Below are 16,600 nucleotides of genomic sequence, written 5' to 3'. Positions count from 1 at the left end.
CACTCCAGCCTAGGCCACAGAGCAAGATTCCATCTCAGAAAAAAAAAAAAAAAAAAAAATTGATCAGACGATTCTAAATTTTATGTGGAAACAATCTGAGTGGGAGAATAAATTTGGAAGAATAATGTTTTCCAATTTAAAAATTGATCTTAAAGCTACAAAATCAAGACATTGTGGTACTGGAATAATCATACATAGACAGATCTATGGAATAGAAGTTAAGACTCCAGGAATCAACCCTTACATGTATGGTAAATTGGTTTTGTCAGCAGTGTCAAGACAATTTACTCAGGAAAGAATAATCTTTTCAACAAATGTTGCTGGGACAACTGGATATTTCCATGCAAAAGAATGAAATTGGACTCCTTCTTTCTTACACCATCTACGAAAATGAACTCACAGCTGATCATATATCTAAATATAAGAGCCAAAGCTGTGAAACTCTTAAAACATAGGAGTAAATCTTTTGAGACTTTAGGTTGGTCCAAGCCGTCTTAGAACACCAGATATATATCACAAAAATTAATAAAGTGAACTTAAAATTCAAAATATTTGAGAATCATGTATCTGATAAGGGACTTGTATCCAGAACGTATAAAGAAATCTTACAACTCAACAATAAAAAGACAAAACAGTTTACAAATGGGCAAACACTTCTCCAGAGAAGGTATATAAATGACCTGTGAGCACAGGAAAAAATTCTCAACATCATTAGTCATTAGGGAAGTGCTAATCAAAACTACAACAAGGTACAACTTTATAATCTCTAGGATGGCTAAAATGAAAAATACTGACGTGTTGGTGAGGATGTGGAAAATTTGAATCTTCCTCACAATGCTTGTGAAATTATAAAATGGTACAACCACTTTAGAAAACAGTCTGACAGTTTCTCAAAATACTAAGCATAGAATTATCATATGATCTAAGAATTCTATTCTTAGGTATGTAACCAAGTGATCTGAAAACATGTCTACACGAAAACTGTTCACAGTGTTTATAGCGGAATTATTCATAATAGCCAAAAAGTTAAATCAACCCAAATGTCCATCAGCTAATACGTGAATAAACTAAATGTGATCTATCCATAAGTGGACTGTTATTAGACTATAACATGAGTGAAGTATTGATGCATGCTACAGCGTAGATGAGCCCTGATGACTTTATGCTCAGTGAAAGAAGGCAGACACAAAAGGCCATGTATTATATGATGTCACTTATATTAAATGTCCAGAATAGAAAATCCGTAGAAAGTAGATTAGTCCTTGCCAAGGCCTAGGAGGAAGGCAGAATGGATGCTAGTGAGTATGGGGTTTTCTTTTGGGATGATAAAAATGTTTTGGAGTCAGAAGTAATGATTGTATAATAATATGAGTGTACCGAATTGTACACTTTATAAGGATGACTTTTATGATATATAAAGTTATTTGCCACAAAAGAAAGTAGGAAGTAAACATTAAGAAGTGTTAGAGATGTATTGGACATTGGGACAGCTTTAGCTTACTCTAAACTAATCTTCATGAAAACTTCATTTAGTAATTACTATTAAAAACCCATTTGAAATATAGGAATCCGAAAATCCAAAAGTTTAAATACCCAAGATACCATAGCTAACAAGTTATAATACCTATAATTCATGTCTGTATTTTCAGATTACAAGTCCTGTGTTGTTGGGTTTTTTTTTTTTTCTACCACACAAAGCTGTGTTTCAGTCACAGCTTCTGAAAAGGGTGGAAACTACTAATCTTACATTTCAATCTGTTCAAAACAGTTATAATAGCTATAATTCATGTCTGTATTTTCAGACTACAAGTCCTGTGTTTTTTGTTTTTTTTCTCCATTTTAAAGAGCAGTGTGTTCTATTTTTTGTTTTTGTTTTCTTATCATTAAAAGTATCTTTAGTTCAGAAAATATTTCATAATACACACATTTGAAAAGTTACAACATAAAATTAAAATCATGTAGTTTTGTGTTTCAGATCTTATATTTAGAGTGGCAAATAAACACAACAAATCCTCAACTATTGTATCTTGAGTTTCCTAGCAGCCAAAGCAAAAAAAGTAAATAGGGTAGATTTGCAGCTCTAATTATCTGATGTAAAAACAATGAATATCTGTGTTGCCAAGCAGGTTTTTCTTCCTACAAGTAAAAAGTACCACACAGATCTTTCCCCAACTTCATTGGAAAGTCTTAGCTCTAGGGATCAAGAAACCCACTATTTAGGTCTAACTGCCCCTGTTTAGCTAAGTAAGCTTCAAGCAGTAATTAATCTTTCTGAGCCTTAGTTTTCTCATCTTCTAAATGTCTTTAAGATGCAAATTTGAGTCATATTAGTATACCTCTCTACTTTTTCAGTGTTAATTTCACAGAATATTCAAAGAGTAAGTAAAACTTTCAGAAATGAAATAAAAAGTGGGTAAAATATTATCTGTCTCCGGTGGGAATATTTTTGTTTTTCTCTAAAATTCAAATACCTAGACATCTTATGATGAGAAAAATGCCTATACATGGCCTCAGACAGTGATTTTGGCAACACAAACTCAAGGGAAAAACTACCAGTGAGTTCTGGTGGGTCTTATTTATATAATCCTACCCAAGCAATAAAAACTTTCAATAATTCATGTTAGCTTAAGTACCACATAGTTAGCTGATATAATTTCAGTGATCTTTAATAAAACAAATCTCTAGTGTAACATAGATCTCATTTATGATCAGCATAAAATAGATGGAGGCCTGTTTTGATGGTCATGTTAAACGTTTATTTTATATTTTATTTATTTATTTTTTTGAGTCAGTCTCACTCTGTCACTCAGGCTGGAGTCAAGTGGCGCAATCTCAGCTCACTGCAACCTCTGCCCCTCAGATTCAAGCGATTCTCCTGCCTCACCTCCTGAGTAGCTGGGATTACAGGTGTGCGCCACCACACCTGGCTAATTTTTGTATTTTAGTAGAGACGGGGTTTCACCACATTGGCCAGGCTGGTCTCAAACTCCTGACCTCAGGTGATCTGCCTGCCTCAGCCTCCCAAAGTGCTGGGATTACAGGCATGAGCCACCGTGCCCGATCCAAAAGTTTATTTTATGGGTGCATTATAGTATCTCATTAGAACTATGTATTTTGAAACATATATGTTTTCATCTTTAAAGCATGGAGCCTCATTACATTCTGTCCTTGTCTGGGAACATCCATAGGACTGCCTCATTAGTGAATCTGCTTTATATTATGATTCTCCTGAAGTGGAAAAATTAACCTCCTATTCAATTCTGCCTTAGCGCGGTGTTATGGTGAGGTTCCTGTGTATGTAGTTGGTAAACTCCTCATAGGGTAGACTGAGCTTTCCAGCCTCCTTCTTCCCTTCCTTTACCATCACCCATTCAGGCATCCTTGTATAACACTGGCTTCTAGACAGACCCTATTTTTTTTTTTCACTTTAAGTTCTGGGATCCATGTGCAGAATATGCAGGTTTGTTACGTAGGTATACATGTGCCATAGTGGTTTGCTGTACCCAGTAAACTATCATCTAGGTTTTAAGCCCCACATGCATTAGGTATTTGTCCTAATACCCTCTCTCCCCTTGCATTCCACCCCCTGACAGGCCCTGGTATGTGATGTTTCCCTCCCTGTGACCATGTGTTCTCATATTTCAACTCCCACTTATTAGTGAGAACATGCGGTGTTTGGCTTTTTTTCTGTATTAGTTTGCTGAGAATGATGATTTCCAGCTTCATTATTGTTCCTGCAAAGGACATGAACTCATTCTTTTTTATGGCTGCATAGTATTCCAGGGTGTGTATGTGCCACATTTTCTTTATCTTGTCTATCATTGACGGGCATTTGAGTTGGTTCCAACTCTTTGCTATTGTGAACAGTACTCCTATAAACGTACCTGTGCATGTGTCTTTATAGTAGAATGATTTATAATCCTTTGGGTATATACCCAGTAATGGGATTGCTGGGTCAAATGGTATTTCTGGTTCTAGATTTTTGAGAAATCACCACACTGTCTTCCACAATGGTTGAACTAATTTACACTCCCACCAACAGGGTAAAAGTGTTTCTGTTTCTCCACATCCTCTCCAGCATCTGTTGTCTCCTGACTTTTTAATGATCGTCATTGTAACTGGCGTGAGATGGTATGTCATTGTGGTTTTGATTTGCATTTCTCTAATGACCAGCGATGATGAGCTTTTTCATGTTTGTTGGCTGCATAAATAGATATGTATAACACTCTTCACTCTTGAGTATCTTAACGTTTATCTGTAGTCAAATAAGGATAACTTATTTTTAAAATTTAGCATGATTCTAGAAAGTCCCAAAAATCATATGCATTCAAGAGCTACATAGATAAAACAAAGTGCTGTTCTCATAAAGCAATAGGGCAAGGGGTGGGCCCATGCCAGAATGAGGAGGGCAGGGCTTACCTTAAGGCATTCATATTAAAATAATTAATCCTATTCTGACCTAGAAAGTGTTTTTTTGTTTTTTTTTTTAAGTTTATGTAATCCATCAAGCTACGTCTTCTGGCATAAAACATAATTTAAACCCCAATATTTTCTGAAGAAATTCTGTGGGAAAATCCCTCTAAATATTTAAGTAAGCTATGTGTCTTCCATTCAATGGCTATGTCCTATATAATCCAGACGTCCATACCTGTTTCAGAACCCTTGTTTCATCCTACATTGTGAATTGATTTCATGGGGTAAAGTCTTTGCAATGCATAAGGTGTTCTCCTCAGAGTAACTATTTTAAATAGATACACTAGATCTGAAACAGTTATTTTTTTGTTAGCTACCAATCCTCTTTCAACTTGGAGTCTAATTTCATCATAAAAGTTTGATAAAGCCAATCATAGCAACTGTTACTAATTCATTTTTTCTGTTTTGATTATCTTTAAAACTTTTGCTTAATACAGCTTGTGATCTTGCTTGCTGAAATATGTTGAATCAAAAAGAGAACAGAAAGCCTGTAATAGTTTTAGGTTTTTTAATGGTCTAGAAAGTGATGTGGAAAAATACGTAGTGGCTGCTGTTATATTTAAGTAAAATTATGATATACTGTGAATCCATCCCTGGGCCCCCAAAAAGGCTCATTTGCAAACCATTATCTTTAAATTAGTTAAGTAGGAGATTTCGTTTATTAAAGTAAAACAATAATTAAATACACATTTTAGACACATTCTGTTCATATGAAAAACTTGCCAAACTCTAGTTTGAATAGATGCTAAAATTGAGCTTTTTGACGGATTTTAGCAAATGTATTGCTCTTGATTTATACATTTTGTGAAAACATTTTTATTGAATCCAAATTAGAACATGATATAATGTCTCAGTCACAGCTTCTGAAATGGGTGGCAACTACTAATCTTACAATTTCAATCTGTTCAAAAGCAGTTTTCTGTGAAATGCTACAGACAGGAGTGAGAGAGGAACTTGATGCCAGTGAACCTGCTCTACCTCCAAATGTAGCTTCTGGAGATATGGAAGGGAATGTATCTAAACAGCGCCTTTTCCCTCATTAATATCATAGGAGGGACATTGACATGGTTTGACAGGCACTAAAGTTTGTTGTAGTATGGAAGATAAATAGGAAGATCCCTGCTTCTGAGAGCCATTTACTGGCTAAGCAAAAGCCTACAAAGTAATGCAGATATCTGGCTTGTTCTTGTGAATAGAATCTCTTTTACTGAGATGTATGTAAATCCTGGTTAACTGAAAGTCGAATCCACTGTTGCTCTGCTTATGGTCTTGATCATTCACTCCCAGGGTGGTGTTTGATTCACTAACAAGGAAGTCGTTCTCCCTACAAGTATTCTGTGGTAGAAGTTGATTCAGAATTCTGTAGGTGATGTTCAGTGTCTTATTTTAAATAACATTAAACTTTAGATACAGTACAAAATATACTTTGTAAACTGAATGCTCCCACTTCCCTGAGGGTAATTCTGTCATGCAACCAGCTCAATTCTTTTTGGTACAATTTTAAATAAAGTGGGATGACAGGGAAGGGACTAATTTTGTGGCCTTAATGGTCAAGTAAGACATTATCATATACCACTGCCAAACTCAGCCTTAAAAAAATATTTCCCTTGGAAATATGTAGTTTATAACAACTTTAAGAAAATATGTACTGTCTCGCCATAGTGGCTTATCTCTATAATCCCAACACTCTGGGAGGCTGAAGTGGGAGGATCACTTGAGGCCAGAAGTTCAAGACAGTCCAGGGCAACACAGCAAGACCCTGCTTCTACCAAAAAAAAACAAAAATTAACTAGGCATGGTGGCATGCACCTGTAGTCCTAGCTGCCCAAGAGGCTGAGGCAGAAGGATTGTTTGAGCCCAGGAGTTTGAGGCTCCAGTGAGCTATGATCATACCACTGCACTGCAGCTTGGACAACAGAATGAGTCCTTGTCTCTTTTTAAAAAAAGATAAAAGAGAAGAAAATATTTTCTTTGGTAGATTAATAGTAAGTGTACTGAATGCCCACCTGACAGTACTTATAAAACAGTTTACCTTTTTAAAGTTTTTCAGAGAAAAGCATATGTCTTTATCATAGTAGGCTATATTCAAGAAACTTATATATGCTGTGGTTTTATACAATTGGGTTAAAAGGGAAATTTAAATGCTACAGATATTTTGTTGCTTTTTCCCATTTTATCATACGTTGGTTTGTAACCATCATGTGATGGTCTTCATCTGTGTCTTCATCTGAATAAGCACAACATTGGAATTAAGATCTAGTTCTGGAATCAAGCACTCGGGTCTGAGTTTTGGTATAGCTATAGACTTTGTCTTGGCCTTGGCCTTAACCTCTCTGTGCCTCAGTTTCCTCATCTGTGAAAGAGGGATACAGTGTACAGGGATAGTAGTGTCAACCTCAGAGGGTTGCTCTGAAGCTTAAGTCATTTAGGTCAGTGCCTGACACAAGCATTCTGTACATATCACGATTATCCTCAGCTGTGCCCCTTGGCATTCTGTTGAGATTGCATGTGTGAATTTACTAAATCTCCCTCAATTCCAGTGTTTCCTGCTCTGGTTTTTAAATCTGGGATGTGTATGTCTTTTTCAAGGCTTGAAAGATTGTCGTGGCCTTTTAAAATTTTTTTAAGGCTATAAAAACTCCAGTTTCAGTGAAGGACATCTCATGATGCTAAGGTCACACATGAGGAATGGTCTTTTGTTACCAGCTGATTACAGTTAACCCTAATTTCCTTCGCGGCAGCCATGCGGTGCCTTCTGTTTAAATAGAGCTGTTCTTGGATGTGACTTTTTGAGCCTCTCTGGGTTTAATTCTAATTTAACTTGCCATTCCAAGTGGGACTATTGTGCAAGCAAAGTCATGATTCATTCATTTGTTCTCTCTAGTTCTAATTATTACCAACATGACCCCTGTGGGGCCCCCTTGGGTGTTCATTCACTACTCTAAATGGTCTAACCTTCTGGGGAAAGAAGTGGCCTTCAGTTATTATTCTTTGGGGCTGTACAGATGTATTTAGTATGGAACTTGGGAACACAATAACAACTGTTTTACTTCAACCATTTTCATCATCCCGAGCTTATTACTAAAGATTATTTGAAGAATGCGCTACTGGTGTTTGCAGTAGTTACTTGCAATTCTCATTCTGTAAAATAAGGCCAGTTTTTGAAGCACAGGAGTCAGGTTTCATGCCTGTGAGGATTCTTCAAGTACTTTCTAAACAAAGGGCATGTTGCTCAGAAAGCATAGGTAAGGCAGAGTGAAAACACCCAGTGTCATGACAGCTGTTCTGTAACCAACACCCATTCTTATGGGCAGCTCTGAGTGAGATGGGGCAAGATAATATTGCAGTAAGGGTCTTTCCTTCACTTTTCCAACTTACCTAGATGCGTATTAGGGTCAAAAGAAATACTATTGTTCTTTGGGTCACCAGCATCCTACACATTTATCAGTGGCCTCCCACTGAAAATTTTAATTGTAGGCAATGCTTTAGAATGCCCTGCTCTTGAACTTAAAGGAAATAGCAGAGAAACACAGAGAACTTAAAGGAAAGCAGAGAACTTAAAGGAAACACATTTATATCTATGTGTTTTTAATGGTTATCCAGATTCCCTGATAGTCACTAGCCACTTTGTGTAGCACTGAAAATATGAAACTCAGCCAGCTGTGGTGGTTCATAATCCTAGGACTTTGGGAGACTGGGGCAGGATCATTTGAAGCCAGGAGTTCAAGATAAGCCTGGGCAACAAAGTAAAACCTCATCTCTACAAAAAATTTAAAAGTTAGGCAGGCATGGTGGCGTGTACCTGTAATCCTAGCTACTCAGGAGGCTGAGTGGGAGGATCACTGGAGTCCAGGAGTTCAAGGGTACAGTGAGCTATGATCATGCCACCTCACCCACCAGTCTAGGTGGCAGACTAAGACCCTGTGTCAAAAAAAAAAGAAACTCAGGGAAATGGGTGTAGGAGTGTGGAATTGAGTGCCCATTGTCTGAAGACTTACAATCAAAGGATCCTAGTAAGAATTAATTACGATTAAGAATAAGTTAATTATAAAATTAAAAATCAGGAATACCAGGCTTAATGCCTTCATTCATTCTATTTAGCAAACATCTTTTTTTTTTTTTTGAATGCCCACAATGTCCTAGGTTCTAGAAATACAAAATTACTTGATAGCAGTACCTCGACTATCACCTTTCCAACCATGGACTTGGCTCAGACAAACCCCCAGCCCATGGTTGTCTCCACCTACAGTGCTCGCCAACTGTGGATTTATGCTGGGGATCCCAACACAACAGCATGCTCTTGGAGCTTGGACTGACCTCTCCTTTTCCTGTGTTCTTCAGGTTCTGCACTTCTGGTTCCCTTTTATCTCAGCTTCACTTAACCTTCCTACCTTTCCACAAAGAGATCACCTCTGCAGTTCTGAAATGCAGAGCTTAGCTCAGGATTCTTTGACATCTGAGGATATCTCTGCCTTTTAGAAAGGGGAACCAAGGGGAAAAATCTACCCATTGAATATCATTTCAAAGCCAGCTTTACTAGGTACAATTATTCATTGCATATATCCTTTTTAAAAATTATCTTTATACAGATACCTTTAGGTATTTGTTCTTCACAGTGTTCTAAAACATTTCACTTCACTTCTTTTTCTTTGAGACAGGGTCTCTCGCTCTTTTACCCAGATTGGAGTGCAGTGGCGTGATCTTGGCACACTGCAACCTCTGCCTCCCCAGCTCAAGGAATCCTCTCACCTCAGCCTCCCAGGTAGCTGGGACTACAGGCATGTGCCACCATGCCCAGCTAATTTTTGTATGTTTTTGTAGAAACAAGAGTTTCACCATGTTGCCCTGGCTGGTCTTGAACTCCTGAGCTCAAGGGATCTGCCTACGTCAGCTTCCCAAAATGCTAGGATTACAAGCATGAGCCACCACACCCGGCAAATTCTTGTATGTTTTGGTAGAGACGGGGTTTCACCATGTTGCCCAGGCTGGTCTTGAACTCCTGAGCTAAGCAATCCACCTGCATCAGCTTCCCTAAGTGCTAGAATTACAGGCATGAGCTACCACACCCGGCCAACATTTCATTTTAGAATGAGGAAAACCAGCAATGAGGTCCTGTAGCATTAAGACAATCCACCTGTCTTCATTTTGATGTAAATTCAAAATTGACAGTGAAGCAATTTCATGGCGTTACGTAGCCTTTGCTTTTGTTTCTCTGCCTGCCGTATATTTAAGTGGTTGATGGGCTGTGTTGCAGGATTACTTCATTCGTCCCTAAAGAAACATTCGCTATTGGCTGAGTTCTGATTTCAGGCGTTCTTTTTTGGTTGTTAGTCTTTTTTTTTTTTCTTTAACTTTTCTCCATATATACCAATAGCAAGATAAATAGCTAAAATCAATGAAACTCAGCAAAAACCTGTATGTATGGGTTTATGCATACATTTAGACTTCTACATATTCATGTGTAGAAAGCATTATACAAAACTGTTCTTATTATAGACTTTACGTTATAACTTGCAGGTAAACAAATACTATATCATTTTCTCACTTTTAAAAGATGTTAAATATTGTACAACACTATGAATGACTTCCTTTTCTTCAGGAAAAGAAAGGAAGTACCAAAATCAATATTTATTTCCATGACTACCTATTCCAGAAATGAATTACTGTTGCTCTCTTATCGCCTCACAGTCTTACTTGTTCATGGGAATCAAACCCAGTGATAAAAATGTACCTTGTCCGGAGTGACTACAGCTGTTCTTACATGAGGCAGGCCAGTCACACTGTTTTGACTCCTTTCATGACAGACTTCAATCCCTGTAACTGTGAGTCAATTATGTGAAAAACCACAAATCCACATTGATAAGAAAGCTGAAAAAAAAAGTGGCTTGGCCATACGTAACGTATTTTCTTTAATTCTACTAATGCAGATCTTGCATAAACTGTTAGAGACACAGGTAGATAAATATCATTTATATTTGATCTTACATAACATAAAGCTTTGTTTGCCTGATTTATTAGTAAAACAGACAAAGTACGCTGAAAACTTAAGACACGTGTGCAGAAAGAGACTTTCAGAAAAAAATTCACTGGAGCAATTTAAAAGTGCAAATTGAAGTCATCTCTATGTCCATCACTTGAGAAATGGATTTTTAAAACTCTGCAATGAAAATTCACTGGACACCCACCATATTTCATCTAACTCCATAGTCGGCAAGCTACAGCATAGTTTTCTCCAGAGCATGGAGAAAATACAGCCCACTCTTGATTTGTTTGTTTGTTTGTCTTGTAGAGATAGGGTCTCTCCTTCTTACCCAGGTTGGTCTCAGATTCTTGGGCTCAAGCAGTTCTCCTGCCTCAGCCTCCCAAAGTGCTGGGATTACAGGCTTGAGCCACTGTGCCTGGCCTGCCCACTGTTTCTGTAAACAGAGTTTTATTGGAACATAACTACATTCATTTGTTTATATATAAACTATAGCTGGCTTTCATGATATAGTTGTAGAATTGATTAGTTACATTATAAGACTGTGTGGCCCTCGGTGTTGAAGTAAAATATTTACTATCAAGCCCTTTGCAGAAAAAGTTCACTGACGCCTGATCTAAGTTGAAATGTCATCAATTGTAAAATGCCCATTACTTTATGTACCACTAATAAAAAAATTATGCCAGTAAAATTATAATAAGCCATCAATTGTGAGAAGCTTTCTGATTTTAGAGATGGTTAAAATATTTTTTAAAAGATCTTAAAATTGGTAAGTTGTAAGTGTATAGTGCTTCAAATAAGTGAATTATGGCATTTATATCCATAAATTTCAAATGTTAACTGTTGAATAAAAAAATGGGAATAAAACAATTTGCAGAATGATATAAACAGCATGATATTATTCATCTGACTTTAAAAACACACAATCAATGTCTGTAAATGTAGATATATATAGGTAAACATAATTTAAAAGAATTGGAAAGATGTAAAGAAAACTCAGGATAGAGACTTTTTCCTGGAAGGAGGAGAAAGGACCAGGATCATGGTGGAAAACAAGGGGGAATTGATTTTTATCGGTAATTTTCAACTTTTAAAAGAGGTGATTTACTTAAAAAAAAAAACTAATTTTTAAAAGCATCAAAATGTGAACAACCTGAAAGAAAACATGTCAAAATATTAACTGTGGTAAATTTTGTGGAGTAGAAATACGAGTGACTGCTTTTTAAATTGTATCTCGCTGTAATTTTAAAGAACGTCATGGATAGCTAAAAAAGATGAGTCATATTGTTTGTCTGAATCAAAAGAGATTAAGATTTTTTAAAGTACATGTTAATCAATTACCTGACGTTACAGACTAATCCTGTTTTTCTACTGGGGCATTCAGATTAAACAACATGCAAGTCAGGGCCACATTTCATAGTTACAACTTTTTTTAATAATGGTGGTACAGCTAATCTTTAAAGACAGTGCACGTTGTTCCTCACCACAAAGAAACTGCAAGTAGAAAAGTTAAATGTCAGGTGCGTTTCACCAAACAGAAATAGTTCGTCATGATTCCTGTTACTGATGTCACTTCTTTCTGCCTGACCTCACTTGTTTTGAAATGTACCTTGTGATTTTACCGGAGTTCATATGTTGTCATATGCAGTGCAGACCCTCTGGTTACTTATTAAATGTGTCACTTTGTCATTTGTGTATAGCAAGGCTTCTTAAGATTTTCTCCATCGGGATATTCAGAAATTCAAAACTGTGAGATGGTAATTTACCCCTACGAGATTGTTTCTTCTGATAATGAGGATATACTCACCGACCACTGCTGTCATTTACTTTCAGCTGTTGTTATTGTTGTTCTAAACCTGCCTTTCTCTCGCTTGGAGTATTTCACCAGACATAATTCAGGCTGCCTGCCTTTCAGGATTCAAAAAGTGAGATCTGCCCAAGAAAGTGGTAGCAGGACCTGTGGTCATGGTGGCCTTGAGTCTGTGAAGCTGTAGTGCCTGAGACAATGCTCCCATGCCACTAGAGCCAAAATGGGGTGCTGTGCATCTCACCATGTAACTCCACTTTTTCTTTTTCCAGTTCAATTTCACCATTTAGTATTGAGAGCACAAGACGCCAGAGACGGTCTGAATCCCCAGACTCCAGAAAACGGCGTATCCACAGATGTGATTTTGAGGGATGCAACAAAGTGTACACAAAAAGTTCTCACCTGAAGGCTCACCGGAGGACACATACAGGTACAGCTGTGCAGGGCTTCTCACCTGTGAGCCAGTGGGAGTCCGTAAAGCGCCGGCCACTCGCCTCGGGAGCCTTTCGTACTCATTCGTCCTGTGTACATCTCAAGTCCAGCTCCCTCCTTCTAGGCAGAATGTCTTCCCTCCCTCTCTCTGTTGAAAAAGGCTTAAGTCTTAGTGAACTTGAGAAACCAATGAAGTATTTGAGCTTTTAAAATGTTGGAAGCACAGTGATCTGGTAGTCTTTCTCATAATCAGTATCACCATGTAATCATTATATAGTCCATCAGTTTTAAAAATGTCCATATGGCGCATCAAAGAAGAAACTGAGCAAAATTATTCTCCCTCTTAAAGTTAGTATTTTATCCATTCCTTTAGATCACGCTTTTTTCTCTCCTCAAAACTGTCTCCCGGGCAGGTGCTGTGGCTCACGCCAGTAATCCCAGCACTTTGGGAGGCTGAGGTAGGCAGGTCATGGGGGCAAGAGATTGAGACCATCCTGGCCAACATGGTGAAACCTCGTCTCTACTAAAAATACAAAGATTAGCTGGGTGTGGTGGTGCATGCCTGTAGTCCCAGATAGGAGGCTAAGGCAGGAGAATAGCTTGCCTCACCATGTAACGAGGGGCAAGGTTGCAGTGAGCCGATGATCGCACCACTGCACTTCCAGCCTGGTGACAGAACGAGACTCCATCTCAAAAACAAACAAACACACACAACAACAACAAAAATCTCTCCTAAAATAGCAAATAGGTAAACAACTGAAGAATAAAAAATGACACATACACATATACGTAGCATTGTGGGAAGTTTTTACAAACATTCAGGCATAACTCCATTTGATTCACACTGGCTTTTTTTTATCTATCAGGAGAGGAGTTTTAGTATTCACAGTTTACAGAATAGGAAATTGACAGTACAACTGATTAACTGCCTTTGCCACCGTTCCCCCATCCGTCTAGGAAATGAACTGGTGACTATGCACTTAGCCCCTGCCCACCCCATCCTCTGCCTTCTGTGTCCCTCAGCTGGCATCCTCTGGCCTCCTGGGCTTTCAGTTCCTCCGGGATGCCCCCAGTGGAAGGCCCTGGCAAGAGACTGAAGATAGGAGGGCCCCACAATTCCACCACCTCTTTTTCAAAGAGTGGTGAGTGGACTGTGTGAAGCCCAAAGAAGCTGACAGAGCAGGGAAACTCATTCACGCATTCCCGGTAAAGCATGCCTCACAGCAGCCAAGTCCCGTCCAGTGTCTGCCACTGACTGGAAACTTCACATGTAACAGTTCCCGTCGCAGACATGTGAAAAGAACTGTACCCTGTAAACTGCCTCCCATCTTAGGTGTCAAAATAATTGAAATTAGCATCCTTTTCCATTTAGCCCATGCTCCCTCCCTGCTTCCTATTCTTTTCCCTTTCCTACTTAATTAGAGGCAGGGTCTCACTCTGTTGGCCAGCCTGGTCTTGAACTCCTGGGCCCAAGTTGACCTTCCACCTTGGCCTTTCAAAGTTCTGGGATTACAGGTGTGAGCCACTGCGCCCAGACTCCTTTTTCTACTTATTCTAGATTCTGCTCTACGATTCTGAGCTTCTCAATGAGAGGTTTTTTTCTGTTTCTTATGCTCTGTTTTTAAGTCAGTTTCTTTATTATTATGGCAAAGAATGAGTGTAAAGACATGGAAATTGAATAAGCATATAACATCCTACCAGTAGATAGTACAGATCACAGCAGGAAGTATGATTAGGCCATATTACTCACTTCTTATAGGAGCATTTCTGTTTTTAAAAAATGGCTTTCTGTACTGAATCATCGCATATTTTGAGTTATTCCTATTCTCTTTGAGCTTTCTGGAATACATATTAGCCTCATTTTCATACAGATACCTCTATTCCTCTTACCCAACTGAGGAACAGTGAAGGGGAGGAAAATTTTTAATCAGGTACTATTAAAGGATTTAACTCCATGGCATTATAGGATTTTTTCTTACATATACCATGAGAACAGAGGAGATACCATGTATGCAGCATCATTCAAAACAATCTAAAGCTTGCATGCTGTGCTAAAGCAGAATTAATTAGCTTGGCTTATTAATACAATGAAATCGTAGACTCTGAGGGTCAGAATGCACTTTATATGTTACTGTCTAGTGTTTCCTAAGTAGGGGAGCCCTTTGCATGTCATACCTCAGAGAAAGCGAGTCACTGCTATGCAGTTTTCTGCATACTTACATGTATTTTTTAAAATTTGTTCTTAACAACCAGGTGATGGCAGCTGTTATCTCTTTTACACTTCTGGCTGACTGTTGTTCCCACATTAGTAATTTAACCAACTCTCCTTAAATGCTCTGAGTGATCACTACTTCTTCTGCAACACAATCTGAAGGCAGAGTTCTTCTCTTACAAAGTCCAGTAGTCTCTTATGGTGCTGTTTAGATCTGGAACCCTTCTGGTTGAGCAGAATGGCTCTAATGATAACGCTGTAATTTTCACTCTCTAGCCCCAGTGTTCCTCTCAACACTGTCACGAACCAGCTAGCATCTTAACCCTCCAAATCAGACACCTCTAGCTTTCTCAGCCATGTCTCCAACTGATCATTGTGGCCCTTTAAGTTGTGATACCACAAATTGAGGGAAGACATCCTGTGAATGGACTTCTCTTAATACCGGTGTACCTCAAGGATATTGTGGGTTCAGTTCCAGACCACCCCAATAAAGTAAATATCACAATAAAGCAAGCCACACAATTTTTTTCTTTTCCTATTACATTTAAAAGTTGTGTTTACACTATACTCAACTGTGCAATAGCATTGTCTAAAAAAAGTACATATCTTAATTAAAAAGCACTTTATTGCCAACAAGTACTAACAGTCCATCTGAGCCTTTTGGCTGGTGGAGGGTCTTGCCTCTGTGTTGATGGCTGGTAACTGAACAGGGTGGTAGTTGCTGAAGGTTGGACTGACTGTGGAAATTTCCTAAAATAAGGCAACAATGAAATTTGCCACAAGTGGACTCTTCTTTCATAAAAGATTTCCCTGTAGCACGTGATGCTGTTTGATAACATTTTACCCACCTGTAGAACTTCTTTCTAAATTGCAGTCAGTCTTCTGATGCTCTTTATCAACTAAGCTTATATAAACTTCTGAATCTTTGTCATTTCAGCAGTGTTGACAGCATCTTCACCGGGAATATATTCCATTTCAAGAATCATTTTTTTTGCTCATCCATAAGAAGTAATCCCTCATTCATTCAAGTTTTATCATGAGCTTGCAGGAATTCAGTCACATCATCAGGCTTCACTTCTAATTCTAATTCTCCTGCTGTTTCCACCACTTCTGCAATTCCTTCCTCCATGGAAGTCTTGAATCCCTCTAAGTCATTGATGAGGACTGAATCAACTACTTCCACATTCCTGTTCATGTTGATTTTTGACTTATCATGAATCACAAATGTTCATAATGGCATCTAGAATAAATCCTCTCCAGAGGTTTTTTAATTTACTTTGCCCAGATTCACAAGAGGAATCACTAGCTATGAAGCTATAGTCTTATGAAATGTATTTCTTAAATGATAAAACTTAGAAGTCAAAATGACTCCTTGATCTATGGGCTGAAGAATGCGTTTTGTGTTAGCAGGCAGGAAAACAACACCCATCTCCTTATACATCTCATCAGAGCTCTAGGGTGACCAGGTGCATTGTCAAAGAGCAGTAATATTTCTCAAAGAATCTTTTTTTCTGAGCAGTAGACCTCAACAGTGGACTCAACATTCAGTAAGCCATGCTGTAAAAATCCAGGCTTTGTTGTAACATTTATGCAGCACAAGCAGATTTAGCATAATTCTTTAAGGGCCTTAGGATTTTCAGAATCGTATATGAGCCTTGGCTTCAATGTAAAGTTACTGGCTCCATTAGCCCCTAAC

General features: G+C 38.2%; 1 protein-coding gene across 7 annotated transcripts in view; it reads left to right on the top strand.

The window, feature by feature from the left end:
- Positions 1-16,600, top strand: part of KLF12 (Kruppel like factor 12) — a 636,627-nt gene that overhangs the window by 594,302 nt on the left and 25,725 nt on the right. For all 7 annotated transcript variants that reach the window (XM_032277276.1, XM_032277275.1, XM_032277274.1 and 4 more), the window contains one exon: positions 12,533-12,690. In XM_032277276.1, coding sequence (XP_032133167.1) covers positions 12,533-12,690 — 158 coding nt within the window. The remainder of the gene's footprint in view (positions 1-12,532; positions 12,691-16,600) is intronic.

This window comes from Sapajus apella, unplaced genomic scaffold (genome assembly GCF_009761245.1).
Source record: "Sapajus apella isolate SASKATOON/1434 unplaced genomic scaffold, GSC_monkey_1.0 scaffold9, whole genome shotgun sequence".
In the NCBI taxonomy this organism is placed as follows: domain Eukaryota; kingdom Metazoa; phylum Chordata; class Mammalia; order Primates; family Cebidae; genus Sapajus; species Sapajus apella.
This window is presented reverse-complemented; position numbering and strand designations above follow the sequence as displayed.